Source organism: Branchiostoma floridae, chromosome 13 (assembly GCF_000003815.2).
Source record: "Branchiostoma floridae strain S238N-H82 chromosome 13, Bfl_VNyyK, whole genome shotgun sequence".
NCBI classification, from domain to species: Eukaryota; Metazoa; Chordata; class Leptocardii; order Amphioxiformes; family Branchiostomatidae; genus Branchiostoma; species Branchiostoma floridae.
This window is the reverse complement of record NC_049991.1, coordinates 11362394-11379751: the sequence shown is the minus strand read 5'-3', so window position 1 is coordinate 11379751 and position 17358 is coordinate 11362394. Positions and strand designations below refer to the sequence as shown.

Genomic DNA, 17358 nt, shown 5'->3' with positions numbered 1-17358 from the left:
TACTAATGGTTGTATCATTCCTCCATACAGTAAAATTATTTACTACATGTATCTTTTACAAGGATGTGTTTGTGGTGGTCATTATTCAATTTACCAAGTTGCTGAGTCATAAAGATGCCATTGCTTGACTGGCATTTGCCTTCTTCCTTCCAGCCACCAAAAGGTGAGGATGAAAATCAGGAAGAAGTGGTTCTTGATAAGAGCCCCCTGTCTCCAATCCGCAAGACCAACTCTTCCCCACAGCTAACTGGAGACTGGGCAGTCTATCAGGACAAGGAGGAGGAGAGGATGGAGGAACTAGACAATGTCTTCCAGTCACAAGATGATGATGATGATGATGAGAGAAAAAATCAAAATGTACCAGATGATAAGAACAATTCCACACTGACTGTGAAGCATGTTCCTAAAGCTGTTGTGGAACCAACACAACCTGTGGGGAAGGAAAGTGATACGTGTGAAGGCGGTACCTCTAATGTTTCCCTCAAGAGAGTGGATTCAAAAGAAAGGCAGGAAAGACAAGTGGAAAGAAAAGAGTCAACAGAAAGGCAGGGTAAGATTGGAGAAAGGAAAGAGTCAACAGAAAGGCAGGGTAAGATTGGAGAAAGGAAAGAGTCAACAGAAAAGCAGGGTAGATCTATGGAGAGAAAGGACTCACAGGAGAAACAAAAGTCAGCAGAACGGAAGGATTCCAAGAGTCGGCAGTCGGGAGGGTGGGCTGGCAGCCGTATCATGGAGGATGTCAAGGAGACCGGACCCCCTCCCAGCATGGAGACACCCACCACTCCCCAGGCCTCCCCACCAATGATGAGAAGACCGAGGGCACAGACTGTGTCAGTTATGACACCTGGAGGTAAGAAATAAGCAGCTGCAGCACTTTTCAACACTTTGCAATATTACCTGGGTTTTTGTGCTGTTTGATACATTTTGTTCCATTCTGTTGAATAGGAACCAAATATTGATAATCACTGTGTTGATGTTTCAGTAAACAGAAGGGAAGAGTTCTTGGAGAGAAAGAGGAGAATGCAACCACCTGTTAAGGAAGGCACAGGGTCAGGTGTGAGTCCAAGGTGAGCAGGAGCCCCCTTCTCACCTGTGCTAAGGAGATTTTTTTTACCAGTAGTCGCATATTGATTTGTTTTTTTCAGTAGGTTTGGTTATGTGCTACATGTATCTTGAGATGAGACATCACTGCTTTTTGATGTTGTTCCATAGCTGTTGATAGATTATAGCTGTGTTTTCTACAACTTGATATCATCTCACCACTTTTGTTGTCTTGTTTCTCAGCTTTGTGTTCCTTCAGCTGTTCCATTCAGCTGCATTTGGCAGTGTAAATGAGAAGCCCATCCTGCTGCCAAAGTCTGAGGTAAGTACATGTACATTTAAGGTGTTTGGGGATAGTTACAACAAATTGATAAACCCCATGAATCCAGGATGCTACTGGAGTTAGAATGTTATACATGTAGCATGCTGAAGGTAGGGTTGTACTTAAACGTAGATATGTTACATGTATTTGCTTGTATGGTATGTTTAGAATATGTAAGGATAAGAAAATTTAGAAAATTTAAGCATAATTTTGTTGGAGTTCTCCGCAGCAGCCTCACATCAGTTGTACAATGTACATTGTAGAGAGTTTCCACACAGTGCATCCCTGTTGTATGTTGCAGGCAGTTGGGCGAGCTGTGAAGAACCTGGACAGAATCCCTCCCTATGAGACCCACAAATGTGGGGTTCTGTATGTGGGCCCAGGACAGGTCAGGGTCTTTTCCATTTCCTCTGTATCTAGTTATGGGTTTAGGTGTGTGTTTTGGGGTAGGGCTGTAAATTTGCATTTGTTTTGATGGTTCTACTGCCAAATATCACGCACTATCAATTTTAAAGCAGACAAAATATGACACAATATCTTAGATTACTCATTGATCTATCACTTTTTTCATAATTGTTGCTGTACTTTGTAACTTGCTATCTCAAACCACAGACCACAGATGAGAAGGCCATCCTGTGCAATGAGTTTGGTTCCCTGCGCTATGTGGAGTTCCTGAGTGGTTTGGGCAATCTTATCTATCTGAAGGACTGTAACCCTGATGAGGTCTTCCTGGGGGGTCTGGACTGTAACGGCAATGACGGCAAGTTCACCTACAGCTGGCAGGATGATGCCATGCAGAGTGAGTCACCACTATATGTAGAACGTGACATCTTCTATTCTGCTCAAACTCTGAGCAGTGTTACCCATTGTTAGACTGATACATGTAGTACAGTTTTATACCTTTCCTCTCATGACAGATGCATATACACTGACCTATATTGCATTGCGCACCTCGAAGATGTCAAGTACTGCCATATTATATATTTTTGTCTTATTGATATTTCATTTATATATATATATATAATATAATTAAGTGTATGCCTGATTGCATATTTTCTCTGCAGTGATTTTCCATGTTGCTACCCTGATGCCGTACCGGGAGACAGACAGGAACTGCCAGAGTAAAAAGCTTCACATTGGCAATGACTTTGTCACCATTGTGTACAATGACAACACAGAGGACTACAAGCCAGACACCATCAAGGTTCCCCTTTACATCACTATTCTTTCCCCAGTAACCTTACAATCAAGTCATTTGTAAAATGTGTAGCAACAGAAATTGCAGATTGTTTCACTGACAGGAATGATATAGTACAGTACAATGTATATTAGATACATTTTTAGGTGTTCTTGTAGTCTTTCAACATAAAATATTGAAGAGTGAGCATTGCAGAACCTGATATAGAACAGATGATGTTAGATCTTATAGTTTTCAGGGTATCCAACACTTAATAGAGACAGAGTAATGTTACTTTGAAATCTGTAACCAAACATTCTCTCCAAATTCCATGTCAGGGCCAGTTCAACTTTGTGAACATTGTGATCATGCCTCTGGACAACAGCAGCAACCTGGTCACCATTAAGGCTAAGAAAGGTGGGTACAAAAATGTATATCTACATGTATGTGTGGTCATAGCTCTGTTGTTCCAATAACACAACCATTAGTAATAAGATGAAAGGTCTTATTGGTGTGCCAACACCAGCAGGTTATTGACTTTGCAAATGAAAAATTTGTTTGCATGGTCAACAAAATAAGATTAAGGGGAAGCTAAACGGTTCTTAAGTGTGTCAAAAGCAGTGCTCTGAATGAGGCCATGTCCTGTTGATAGGAAGCTATGGAATGAAATAACCTGTACAACACTTAAGAGGACATTCGTGTAACGTTAATCTTTTCTTATCAGTTCTTATATAGTCTCCAAATGTTTATTGGAAGCAGCAGGCATGCATCATTGTATCACTATCAGTCCAATACTGGATGTAGATGCCATAAATGCCATGCTTACATGTACATCTGTTCCTACTACAGAGGTGGAGAACATGGTTGGTGATACCAGCTCCAAAATCATCTCTGATGACAACCTGGCTCTTACAGTGCGACAGCTGGCACTGCATGCTAATGTGAGCGTCTCACTCAATCTACTTTGGCTGCTTGGCCCATATATGTTAGATGAAACTTAGATCAGTACTGTGTGAGATTATTTATTTGTCAAACATGTATGATATCATTAGCGATCATCTTCCACCATGAGACATAGAAAAGAGGAAATTCCTCTTCAAATCCAAGACATAATTTTGAATACTTTGCGTATAATGTAAGTCATGTATTTTACCCAGAAATACTTACCAAATTGCAGTGTAGATAACACACTTAGTCGATTTGTCTGACTTGTGACATCAAAGTGGTTCATCATTTCAGAAATTCAGAGTAATGTACAAAAATGCCATCTAATATCTTACATCTCTTATATCTCTCAGTTGGCATCTATGATCCACCGCAGTAAGAACTCCCCAGAAGGAGTGTACGCCTCCAAGTGGCTGGAGCGCCTCCGTCAGATCAAGCGTATCCGAACAAAGGTGACCCAGGAGCTGGAGGTCCAGTCCCCCCCGTCCCGGACAACGTCCCCCTCCAGCCCTCGCAGCCTGCTGTCAGACTTTACAGGGTTTGTGTGAGAACATTGGGACTAAACAGAAAGGGATGACCGGAGTCTGGGAGTTTTGCACAAGTCGATTTGTTGCACATCTGTGGTTAGTCTGAAAGACATCGTAATTGCTGCTGGATGTTTGATATGTGCTCAGCACCGTCAGTGGTTTAAAGGATGGTAAACCTTACGTTACATCTAGCTTAACTAGTACAAAATGGTGAATCAATGATAATTACTCAACCTGAGATGGCTGTGTGTAAAATATTTATGTTTTTCAAATTTAAAGGACAGTATTATTGGTTTGGCTTACCTGATAGTGGCATTCGTATAGACATGTATTCCTTGTGCCAAATATCAACGTCTATATGATAACATAACAACATATCTGTAAACTAATGTCAAACTTAACTTTCTCCAAAAATAGAATTAGTAAGCCTGGAACGTAAATCATTTCAAGTTGTCCAAACCACACATGTATCTATCTTTTACATAATGTAGTCAACCTATGTCTGAATACTGTTCAGATTTTAGAGCAGAGTAAAATGTACTATCTGAATTTTCATGAGCATTTCATTATCTTGCTTGAGGAAAGACAGCTTTCGTCAGTATAAATTTGACCTTCTCAGTACTGTAAATGGAAGGCACTCACCAGAAAAGTAAACAAATGCAATATCAGCACTTTGGGATTAATGTGATTGGAATTTGTAATAAAAAAAGACTATATATATGACTGTAACTTGTCTTCTGAAGATCATTCCCACACTGTCCTTACGTACTTCAAAATGGAACCTTATAATCTAAATCTCCATTCTCAATCCCCAACTAGTGTATATACAGTAGATCCTCAGGGACAGATGATGGGCACCGATCTGTGCCATCTTTATAAAGGCTCTCACTCATACATATATCAATATGTTTCCTCTTAGCCTTTTGCTAGCTTGTAGCTCAATGTGATATCAAACACACAGGGAGACAAGAGTGTTCAAGATGACACTTTTATTACTCATCAATCTGTCACAACAAAGCACAGCTTCACATGACATTCGTCAGAATAAGAGGAAGGGAAAACTGTGGTACAGCTGAAGGCTCTCTTGTTGCAGTGACAAGGAGAGAGAGTAGAGCTGGACCACAGTTTACCACAGGAATACTTCAATAAAATACATGAACATCAATACCACACAAAACACTGAACAATAGTACACAGCACATACATCTAGACATTCAACATTTTTTTTATATTAATCAATAACTTCATTACTTTGGCACTATTTCTTCATAAAATCTGACAGAAAGACATCAATCATCTACCTGTCTCATCCAACAATTTCCACTAGTTAACATAGTTTTGTCTAATTCATTTACAGCACAATTGTCAAGTTTTAAATTATTGGGTAGTGTTACATTTCCACTATACAAAACAAGTTAGATACATAATATCTTTATATACACACACAAGCAATTCAATTCTTGTACATTTTGCTAGGTAATCAAGACTTTAGTTTTTCCACACAAAAAATGGGGATATTTTACATCTTAAAGATGATTTAATAGCATCTGATATCAAACAACAGTAAAAAAAAACACTTTCAAAGGGATTCTCCATGAAGTATGGCAGCTTCTGGAATGTTTGGAAGCCTCTACAGGATTAAAATCACACTCTCTGATGTAAAAATGAGCAAAAAGCTGCTGAGCAATTATATACAAAAAGCTCCTGAAATAGAAAAATAGAAACTCTGGAAACAGCATACCATATATACAGCAGACAATTATCAAACCCTATACAGCTCTATTCACCAAGCAGGTTTCTTTGGGGTGGGTCTCTGGGGCACGCTTCCCCGTGACCCCTGTCTCCTGGAGCTTCCGTAATCTGAGCTCCAGGAGTGCTCTTTCTTCCTAGCTGGGGAGTTTGTGGTCGACCGTGGGTGACTTTGTTCCCACGAGTCTTCCCTCCTTCTATCCCCCCAGGGATCGCTGGCTCCTTTACGAGTCCAATTCGATGATCCCCATGCATTATCTTTGTATCTATCTGCCCATGACACTTCTTTGTTCTGCCTCCATGCGGAGGACTGGTCTCTCCTGCTTGGTGGACCACTTGTACTTGATCCTTTAGTCCAGGAATTCTCTCGTTGTGTAGGTAGTGCCTTCTCCTGTCCAGGAATGCCTTGTGTCCAAGAGCTGCTGGCTTTCAACACTCTGTTAGACGATCTACCTGACTTAGCCGGCGCACTCTGGGCATCCTTTCTACTAATGTTGATATTTCTCTTTTGTTGAGTCTCGTTGCTAATATTTGTCCGCTGATGACTTCTTTGTGCTGGTTGTATGGGTTCCTCATCAAAGGTGTTGTCATCGTCCACATAGTGGCGTAAACGATCAAATGTGGACAACACTGCGTCCACCGTTGGGGTGAGTCTGTCCAGTAGGTACTCCAGGTGGTTGGGGTCCATCTGTCCCACCTCAGGGATGTGTCCCAGGCCAACAGAGCCGCTGGACTCCAGACTGATGGGGCTGTTTGGAGTCGATATGTGGGAGAGGCCTCCCGGTGTGGTTACAGTTGACCGAGATGAGCGAGTTGACAGTCTATCCATACCCAGGAACTTCACATTGTGGCGCCACTGAGGAGCAAAAATAAAAGCAACATATGATTGTAAGCTTAGTATATACTCTAAGGTTTTTAAGTATGTAAATGAAATGTTAAATATAGCCATCAATTCCCCTTGTATAGTGAGACAGTGATGCTGTCAAAGTGAAATGTGTATGATTAAGTCACATAACTACCATATTGACCATAATAACAGTAGAACTAACCGCCTTAGGCTTGGCTAGGCCGGTCCACATCTTGAATCTCTTGATCATGAACTCCACCATCTCGTAGTCCTGCCGCTCCACAGCTGGGCGATGCATCTCCTTCCGTACTGCAGTGAACCCGTGAATCAGGATGGCCCCAAACAGCCGCCCCACAATACAGAAAACCACCAGGATGTAGGAGGTGAAGAAGAGGAAGGCCAGGAAAGGCTGGGCCTCTCGACAGGGGTCAAGGTCAACTTGGCCACGGAACATCGCCACCATGGCAGTGATGGACATCCACATGTTGGTGAAGTATGGGCTGTGGTTGGAAAACAGCTGTGGAGAGGTGGGAGAATAACGACAACCTGTTAGCAATTTAGGATGGACTCATTTTATTACATATCAGTAATAATTTCGTGATAATATTGCATGCACGCACATTTCTGATATGTGAAGAATTTACATTAACTTACTAGTATGATGCTAAAATCTAAATGCCCTATCATTCCTGAAATTTTGGTACTTACCAGGTACCCGAGCTGTGCATAGGTGAGGATGAGGATGAAGAAGATGAGGAAGCAGCCAGCCAGTTCCCAGGTAACCAGCCTCAGGGCCTTACCAAATATGGAAAACTGTCGTCTGAACCGCATTTGTCTCGCCACCTGCAGATGGGAGAAAAAATGATGATCATTGCATTTTTAATTCTGCTTTTATCTGAACTGATAAGCAACAGTTAAACTTATTCCATTGATGAAATTGCTTTCACGGCTTCCTACTGGTGGTGCAGACATTTAAGGAAGATGACACAACTATAGAGGGACACCTGTTTAGTAACCAATTACTATGATGTGGTGAGTTAATTTTGTCCAAAGCTGGAAAGTCTGAAGCACCTTTATCATGAGAAGGAAGATGACGAGGCCATTGAGGTAGGCTGTGACTTGACCGAGGTAGGCAGAGTGGAAGAAACTGATGAACTTGGTCTTGTCAGCCAGGTGCTCCCTCCAGAGACCTGTGGTGTACATCAGCCGGTGGATGTAGACTGCCAGCGAGGATGTGCTGATGATGATGATGGTCCACTCATAGTACGTCTGGAAGCGCTTGAGGTAGGACTTGAAGCCGTGTCTCTTCAGCTGACAGCACTCCACCACGATGTAGTACAACAGGAACAGAGCAAACAAGCCCTGGGGAGACAAAGTATTACTGTAAGTCATCTTTCTAGTTCACAACATGTTGTATCTACTTCAGTGCAGTGCTTAATGTTATGCATGACAAACAACATTGTATGTGCTACATTTTTAACACAGACATAACAGAAAAATTGAATTTTTCATAAAAAAAGTAGTCAACAGACTCTTCAAGACTTTGTGACTTTCATTACAATTAGGAAAATACATTGGCCCCCTTTGAAACTCAAACAACAAAGATAGCTAATTTTTAAAGCATACACATTTGAGAAACATAAGGTTACTGGTCCTGACCTGCATGATCATGAGGAGGTCCACTCCGTACCCGTACACCACAAAGCGGCCAGACTTGATGTCACGTGAGGCACGTCCCACGCCTGTCACGGGAAGCTCCAGCAGCAGGGTGACCACACTGAACAGGTTCACGTTGGGGTTGTACAAACTGAACTCCACAAACACAGCTCTGGTCCTGAAAAATAACATGTCAATTTAATTGAAAGTTTATTTGCAAGATCGTGTCTTGAGCCTAATTGCAGCTACATACGTAGTATAGAGACATGGAACAGTACATGCGACAGTGGACATACATGTGACAGTGACTGACGTTACTGTAGAAAGACACTAGCCAAATACTAGTGATGCTTATATCTAGACAAGTTGGGTTTGTAACTTAGAATGAAGAATCAACTTAAAAAAACACTTCTGCTAATGTGGATCTGCATTTAACAGTACTGACATCAGACTCATTTTCTTTCTTTAAAAGCAGCTACAGTAAAAGGATGTCTTACCCTCTGTCAATCCAGTCAGAACTGTTGAGTGCTGCTAGTGCAGTGATGCTGGCATTGTATGACCTTGGCAGGTCCAGGATGTAGCCATTATCTGAGTAGGACCCATCACGGCCATAGTACATCAACCTGGGAGACAACAAAAATGTGTAAACAAACAAAATCAAAAACAAACAAAGCAAACAAAATTGTGTGTTCATAATGCAAAACAAAGCAAAAATCCTATGTTTTTCTGTTATTTGTATTCAGACCCTTACCCATTATAACTGTTTGTTTCACTGTAGGTCCAGTTGGCTTGGTTTGCTTGGCTTGCTGTCCATGTTTCTCCATAGCTGCTGCTGTCCTCTGTCGACAACCTGACATTGTAGTAACATTCCCAGTCTGACGTCCATAAGTTGGGATAACGGTTGAGTCCTTGCAGCATACAGGTTTCTGCAACAACAAGAACCAAATGATAAGTTTCCTTAATATTTGAGTCAAAAAGTCCCATGTTTGTCCTTTAGCTAAGCTCTAACATCACTAAATGTTTTCAAAACCTAACACTGAAGAACTTGAATGTGCTGTATTATACCTTCTCCCTGTTGACTAATCACGTACCCAATGCAGAATCGGTAGCCAAACTGCTACTTCCAAGGGCAGACTTAGCTTCCCATGTATTGATGGTGTTCGGCACCAAGGACAGGCTAAGTTCACATATTGATAGTTCTCAGCACCAAGGACAGGCTTACTTGTTCATGCATTGATTGTGTTCAGCACCAAGGACAGGCTTAGATGTTCACCTATTGATAGTTTTTTACTCGAGGGGAGCAAGCCAGTAAAAATCCCCGCCACTACTATCTCTGCGACCCAACCTCTGCTTGGAGAGTAAAACAACATGGGCCCACCTGGAGTGTTTCTGATCTGCCTGAGTCTGACCCCGCCCAGAACCACGCCCTCCAGGCTGGAGTCCCTGATGGGGCCCTGACTGGTGTCCAGTAAGGTGGGCAGCAGGACTGAGTCCATGTACTCCCACCAGTCCTCACTCCTGCATGGGAAACAAGTCATGGACGGTCAGAAGATGCTCAGAAATACATGTAGTAAACGGCATAATCATTACATACATGTGTACTATATACTGTCCACAAGATAGGAACATAATGACATTGCTTCAAAGCAGAGATGTTAAATGCCATTATACTATTTAATGCCATTATACCATTCAATGCCATGCCATTTATTGCATGAAAAGCCATTTAGTACTTAATTGAACTCTTTTATTTTAACCTTCCTACTGCCTAACCCATAACCAATACAAAGTTGATGCCTGTAGGCTACCTCAGCAAGAAGAAGGTTAACATTAGGTGTCATTTTGCCATTTAAACTACAGTAAGTATTTACTATGCAACAGATCTCCAGCTATTATATAATGGCTTGGAAGAGAGTGACATACTGTGTGATGGTGAGGAAGCTGCGGTTGCTGGTCCCAAACTCAGGTTTCACCAGGGAGTCCTCGATGCTGTGAGTCATCCTGTAGGTGTTCAGGTCGTTGTCGTTGAAGGCGATGATGAGAATAGTGAGGATGAAGAGCAGGTAGAAGATGCACTGGTGGATGATGGTGTACATCACGCGCACCTTCCTGGCCTCCTCACGGGCCTGGAGTAGGCCGTATCCGTAAGGAGCCCTGATGGCCTTGGACTTGGTACGGTCATCCTGGTTCTCAACTACAGGTCTGTGGAAAGACAGAACTTATTTTTAACCCCAATGTTTCAAGAACTTCTAGACATATCAACAGCTACCTTAAGTTTGCAAAGAGTTTTGCAAGTGGAAAGGGTATGAAAGTTTAGGCACAACATTGATTTTTTTTTACTTTATACTACATGTATATCATGTTAGCATGTTTTATGACGAGGGCAGTGCCATGGTAAATCAACACATTTCATGTGGCTATGTTTTTTATAGTGTACATGCAGGTTGATTTTAATTAACTGAACTGTACTGAAACAGACTGAGCAAGTCAACCTATGAAATGTATAAAATGATAAAAACATTTATCATATCATCCTAATGGTCTAATTCATAAATTCATAAAACTTTAAATAATAACATTAGCTTTACCTGTCCACAAGATCATCCTCATCATCGTGGTTTGTAGGCTTGCTGATGGAGGCGAGGAACAGAGCAATCAGGATCACCCTGATGGGCTCCATCAGGAACATGGACTGTATCAGGGACAGGAACATGGACAGCACCCACTTGGTGGCTTGGTCACGCCCAAATGCCTGCAGAAATGAGATTGGACATGCAAGAGGAATGCTTAAAAAAGGAAAAAAATATTTCCAATAATTGCAGTTAGACCTGTTGATAAGGACCCAGGCATTTCTTCTTCTTTTTTCATCTCATAGGTGAGTAATCAAAAATTCTACCAATTTATCTCCTCACACTCTTCACAGAAAGTGTTTTGCGCTTACCTGTCCATACATGATGATGACCACCATGCAGCCAGCGATGATGATGGCACACAGCAGGTAGGCAATGTACACAAACCAGTAGGGCAGCAGCCACTTCCCCTTTTCTTCATCAAGGCTCTCAACTGTGGGGCAACAGGACACGTTTGTCAGATAAGTCAGTCTGAATCATGCATTACCATTGTGTAGTCTACTTAAAGACTGCCAATTCCTTCTCATTTCCGTACACAGATCCGAGATACAAATACTAGACTACAAAAAAGGATCATTGTCAGTGATACCATGGCTGATTTCCACACAAAGTCGTTAAGCATTGAGGGAATTGCATGCTGACCTGAGCTGCTTGAGGCAGGCCTGCCCGTCCGGCGTCTCTGCGGGGGAACACTGCTGTCCAGCGAGGTGGTGTCAGATTCCAGCAGGAAGGTCTGGGTCTGCTGGCTCTGGTCAGACTCCGAGTGGATGGAAGGCTCCAGGGTCTTGTGTATCGGATCTCCAATCCCACTGAAAGAAAGTGAGTAAAAAACAAATTATGTTTGACATTATCTTGTCTGCTTGCTTAAATATATCTACATTTAATGGATTACAGATTACAGTAGGAAGAAAGTTTTGCTTTAAAAGAATCAACTCCTGTTGAATCATATTATCATGTAGCTTGACAATGTTCATTTTACAACAATTGACACAAACTGCAAGGACGACATGACTTATTGCCTACCTGTCCAGGTCAGCATCAGATCTTGGAGTGAAGCTGCCGCTGGACTGCAGGGTTCGACTGGAGTCCTTCTGGTCGGACGTCTCGTCCATGATGGAGCTCCAGAACTCGTCTGATGTCAGCAGGTCGTCCACACTGTGGGTGCGCGACATCTTCCCATCAGCCTGGGTTCTGGGAGGAAAATTTTGTGGATAGTCATTATCTAAGATATTGCATATTTAGTCTTAGTATGTATTTTCAAAACATACAGTATCATTGACATGTATTTCATTAATTGCAATAGTAGTCCCCATGCCATACTGTTGGCACACTTACTTGGTGGACAGGAAATTTCCACTCTTCTTGATCTTCGGGGTAGGGGCCGTCTTGCCCCATGAGTCGTCGTCATCATCATCTGACAGCACAGCATCCACATGGATTCCAGGAATGTCTTTCCCGTTGCCATAACGACCAGTCTTTTTCCTCTTCAGCTGAGATTTCTTTGTTTTACTTGGTGCCTGTTCTGTGTCAGACCAGTTCATGATGCTCTCGTAGGACCACAGTTTGTTCCGATTTTCCAGAGACCTGCATGGACAGGATAGTTATATGAAAAAACATCAATTTCCATGCAATTCAAACATGAATGGACAACTGATTGGTTGCTAAGATTAACAGTATGTTAAGGAGTCACAGAGCAGCAATTAGTGCAATCTTACAGTTGTTGTTGCAGTTTATTCCATAACACTCTTCTACGTCATATATAACTGTATAGCTTGTCAAATAAGCCTTTAAGTTAATATATGCATTTTTTTCCACTGCCCAAGTCATTACGTGACTGTATAGCTTGGCAAATAGGGCTTGTGTGCATTTTTTCCCACTGCCCAAGGCTGAACTGACCTCTTGTCCTTCCTCAGGTCCTCCCAGCTGTCAACCATACTCATCTTCCCTCCCCGCGGGCGATACTCCGCTTCATCATCACTGTCATCATCATCATCCAGAAGGCCACCGTGGCGGAAACTCTGGGAATGCTTCATCTGTAAAAGGGAAGGAGGTGGTGAGTTTCACCTTACAATTTTGTATTTCAAATAAATGACTATTCTGGTTATCCAAACATTTGAGATAAACCTCTCTTAACTCCTGAAATTATTCACTTGTGGTGTAACAGTTACTACATGTATTACTCTGCAGTAAATGGCATTTTTAAACACTAAAGGTAATTTGAACTAATTGAGGCATTTCTAAGTTAACACTGACTGATAACCTAAAAAAAGAATGACTGTAGAAGAAGATTGCCTAAACCTGTTGGTAAAATAGATTAATATGTAAAATAGTCTTACAGGCTACTGCCTATGATTCTGTAACACCCATACATGCCAGATGATAAAGCAGTACTTACTGAGCCAGTACGAGGGTCAAATGACAGGGCAAACGGATCGGACTGCCCCGACATGGTGATGAGGGACTCCCCGTTCTGGGATGTGGCACACATCACGTCCATCTCAATGGTTTGAGCTGTCTGCGCCCGCTGTGCAACTGGTTCATAGTAGTCAGTTGCTTTAACCTGTCAATGGATATAATCAAACAGTTCACATTATACATTCACTCTTTCCTTGCATCAGGCATGTGATACATTGTAACCATGAAACATGTTATTCCCATTATCATCATAGATTCTCGAGCAACTTGCCCAAACCAAGTCCTCCCTCTTATCATCATATACAACTCAAACAGTACCCGACATCTGAACTTAATTTTATAGGATATTTAATTGCCATTATTTGACTAACCAGGAAACAGCCTATGATTTGTTTCCTGGACAAAGACTGTTGCTTACCTTGCTCTTTATCTTGCGGAACAGCGTGACAATGAGGAGGTTGATGGGGAAGACCATCAGGTTGCTGATGATGCCCACTGCTAACTCCTCCCAGGAGAAGGCAAAGTACCAGATTTCCACATCCTATGAAAAAAAGTAGAGAGACAACATCAGGCTATGCTTAGCCATACAAACCTGACCAAAATGCCAAGTTTATAACTTAATATATTATAACATAACGTTCATTTACTAAAATGGAAGAAATGATTCGATACTTCATGTAATAATCCTCTAATTCTTTACATGTGTACTAGAGGTGTTTTTAATAGCAAAAACAATAGTGTATTTTTGACATTTTTATACAAGTCACCAAAAGCTACTATTAGTAAATACCTAGAGAGACAATTAAATCCAAAATGAACCATGCGTTACTCAGCACCAAGAGACCATATCTAGCAAAATAACAGATGTTAAACAAGGACAACAACAACATTTTCGTACTGAAGGACTCATACTTTTTTGTACTTTTGTTCTCTTCTAAAAACAAGAGATTGTGTACCTCAGTGTTTGTCTTGATGAGACCGTACCACATGGCATTCACACACATGAAGGAGTAGACCAGAGTGGCCAGACAGGTGACGCGCTGCACACGGGTGAAGCGGTTTCTGGCAGGTCGTTCCAGGACTGAGAGCCACAGATGCTGCTCCGAGAGGCCACGGGCTGTCTCGTTCTTGAAAACAGTGGAGAACTTCTTCAGAGCATCAGGACCTAGAAAGATGATGAAACAAAGTATGAGTATCAAATTGTGTGTTATTACTTCTGCATGATAATAGAGTTATCAGTGAACCTCCTGTCACTTTCAATATTCCATCCCTCAGCCTTAGCCCAACCACGTAACGTTACATCATTAATACATAACATTGCATGATACAAAAAAGAATTAAAAGGAGCGGGTACTTACTTGCAACATAGACATCTTTTTCTACAAAGCCGTCAGGCTCCTCGAGTGAGAACCAGCTGTTGGCTAGGAAGTGGTACCGCTTGTCAGTCTGAATGTCATGTACGACAAGTGATTTCAGGTTCCACGATGGGTCCAGTCCTGTAAGGGAAAACACAACCAATCAACTATAACGTTAACATACACTGAATATGTTTGAACAGTTTTCATAGTTGCTATATTTAATCTTTTTCCAAGGTTATGAAGGTTCACTTGATTGCTCTTAGGCCAGCTTTCTCTTTGTAAGTTGTCCTTCATTCACAAAACTAACTTCTAAATATGATACATGTAGATAGCATAGTAACCTCCCAAATGAAATTGAACTTGAGCTCACCTGTGTTGTCGTGCCAGATTTTGATCTTGATGATGTCACCAAGGCTTCCATCTACAGCGATCTGGAACACGTCCGTGCTGTTCCTCAGGAAGGCGTTGGGTTTCAGCAGAACGCGCCGCCCGCTTTTCTTCCCATTGGAACCAAATATGTTCACTCCAACATGGGCAGTCGTTCCTGTATACGGTACATCAGGATATACATGATGTTATACATAAACAATGAAGCATCTCTGTAAGTAAAACTTGCATTTATCATAATCAAGCTTCTTCTTCAGGGTTTAGTTCCTTTTTATATTTGAAAAGTTCATTGATATGAAATATATGTCCATATACCAATTCAAATCACAAGTCTTTCCTTAGATGTTCATTCCCAGTATGAGCCCTAAACCACTAACACAATCTTACTTCTAATAAAGGCAAGGTAATCCCCAAGCAGAAGTTAGGCTGGTAATGAAGTAAAAAAAAACAAGTCATGAACTTGCACTGACTTGACCAGCAACAAGATTGCGATGATATTCATGCAGTTACGTTACAGGTACAGATGTTGTTTGTTTGATGTTACTGAGTGTTAACCTGATCCTAAACACATGACAAGAGTTCTACTGACCTGAGTTTCTGGTCATTCCAGTCATGACAGAGATCTCGTACTTGTAGGGACCGTCCCGCCCGCACAGCGGCACCACGGCCACCTTCCTGATGTCCCGCAGGTCCAGCTTCCTGACCACAAACCCAGCCACCAGGAACACAGCCAGCCAACACATGCAGGTGATCAGGGCAACGGGGTTCTGGGCAATGTCCTCCAGAGTCTGGGGAAGATAACACAAGATTAAGCTCTCAACTCTCTAAGGTAGGTAAGGAAATAAAGGTTGCAAATGAAGCTACTAGTTATAAAGATATCTGGTACAGAGGCACAGTAATGAAGGTAAGTCACCATTGGAAAGAGCCATGGCATGAAATGAGCAAAGTTCTAGTAATATATGCAGTACAATATTTATTGATAAAAGAATTTTTTGTCTCTGTCCAAAGACTTGAAGTTAACATAGGTGTTACCTATGTACGTACATTGTGACCCTACTCGTGAGAATGGACTTTTGTTTTCAAAGGTATTTACTTGTGAAATACCCAACTGTTTGTTAACATAGTCAAGCTGTAGCAAGTCCACCCAACACGTCGTGACCAGCCTAATCTCTGTGGTGTTGTCCTGAAGCCCCTACAGGACTTAAGCCCTATTTTGACAACAAAAGCTGGGGAACTACCCTGGATCACATGGACTAACAATGATCAGTTACCATGGTGATGTCAAACAAAAACTGAAATATTGTCGGCAATGAATACTTAGACAACATGCTGTTGTCATTTGCAGGTGTGTCTTCTTTCAGTCATAGTTTTTTGCTGGTGAAGCAATCAGTGTATTTGCAACAGTATTTATGATGATATCTGAGTCAATACACACTAAACTTACTGGGAAGTCTTCCAGGGTGATGGCATTTGGAGGCAGTAGAACAACAGCCCCAAAGGAGGTAAGATGGGAAGTGTAGCACACAGACACGGTCGCAGTGGACTCAGCGCTGGCGGTCAGTCCAGCATCATCCCACTCTCCAGTGTCCTGGTTGTAGTACAGGCAAGACGAGCAGTAGAGTCCCACAGACACCTGCACGTCCTGCTTCTGGTAGTTGTTTGTAATGGTCAAGTTCACTTGTGACATCCCAGCATGCTCACTGGAACAGACAAGGGGTGGAAAAGTCAGTGAGTGCTATTAAGACTGAGAAAGTTTCTCCTCTCACTTATGAACTCAAATGTAAAAGAATATATTGAAGCAACTTTTTTCCTCACAAAAAATAATGCCATAGATAAAATAATTTTTTTTTTAAATTCCACACACAAATTCAAAATCTTACCAACAAGTGTATGAAATCTTTGTAATGTCAAATACCAATTCTGTTTAATTCGGATTTAAAATGGCTGATAATTATGTCAAGGGTATAGGTCCTGCAATGGAATTCTCTGTAGACAATTGCTTGATGTCATGACTGTAAAAAGTAACAAGTATATCAAAATTGCACTAAAATCAATGGAAAAATCTAACTTGCCCGATCGGACAAGTGAGGTAGGACATGCACTTGCCCGAACAGCACTTTCACTTGCCCTGGACAATAGGGCTAGTGGACTTGTTTATCCCTGATGCCATAGGTAAAATAATTTTTTTTTAAATTCCACACACAAATTCGAAAGCTTACCAACAAGTGTATGAAATCTTTGTAATGTCAAATACCAATTCTGTTTAATTCGGATTTAAAATGGCTGTTAATGTCAAGGTTATAG

At 41.6% G+C, this 17358-nt stretch overlaps 2 protein-coding genes across 2 annotated transcripts in view; one reads left to right on the top strand and one right to left on the bottom strand.

Annotated features, from left to right (window-relative positions):
• LOC118428499 (tuberin-like) overlaps positions 1–4732 on the top strand; it is a 46429-nt gene extending 41697 nt beyond the window's left edge. The window contains exons 40-48 of the mRNA XM_035838584.1: positions 154–850; positions 983–1067; positions 1285–1363; positions 1665–1751; positions 1976–2162; positions 2428–2567; positions 2879–2957; positions 3390–3481; positions 3839–4732. Of these exons, the coding sequence (XP_035694477.1) occupies positions 154–850; positions 983–1067; positions 1285–1363; positions 1665–1751; positions 1976–2162; positions 2428–2567; positions 2879–2957; positions 3390–3481; positions 3839–4033 (1641 nt within the window). The 3' untranslated portion in view covers positions 4034–4732. The remainder of the gene's footprint in view (positions 1–153; positions 851–982; positions 1068–1284; positions 1364–1664; positions 1752–1975; positions 2163–2427; positions 2568–2878; positions 2958–3389; positions 3482–3838) is intronic.
• A 254-nt stretch (positions 4733–4986) lies between these two features.
• Positions 4987–17358, bottom strand: part of LOC118429047 (polycystin-1-like) — a gene marked incomplete in the record, with an annotated part of 44405 nt that continues 32033 nt past the window's right edge. The window contains 22 exon segments of the mRNA XM_035839389.1: positions 4987–6617; positions 6811–7125; positions 7317–7451; positions 7680–7970; positions 8268–8442; positions 8762–8887; positions 9016–9190; positions 9643–9782; positions 10188–10466; positions 10853–11016; positions 11206–11327; positions 11537–11703; positions 11918–12085; positions 12230–12478; positions 12791–12927; positions 13290–13454; positions 13728–13850; positions 14266–14474; positions 14668–14805; positions 15038–15211; positions 15644–15842; positions 16499–16754. Coding sequence (XP_035695282.1) covers positions 5796–6617; positions 6811–7125; positions 7317–7451; positions 7680–7970; positions 8268–8442; positions 8762–8887; positions 9016–9190; positions 9643–9782; positions 10188–10466; positions 10853–11016; positions 11206–11327; positions 11537–11703; positions 11918–12085; positions 12230–12478; positions 12791–12927; positions 13290–13454; positions 13728–13850; positions 14266–14474; positions 14668–14805; positions 15038–15211; positions 15644–15842; positions 16499–16754 — 4729 coding nt within the window.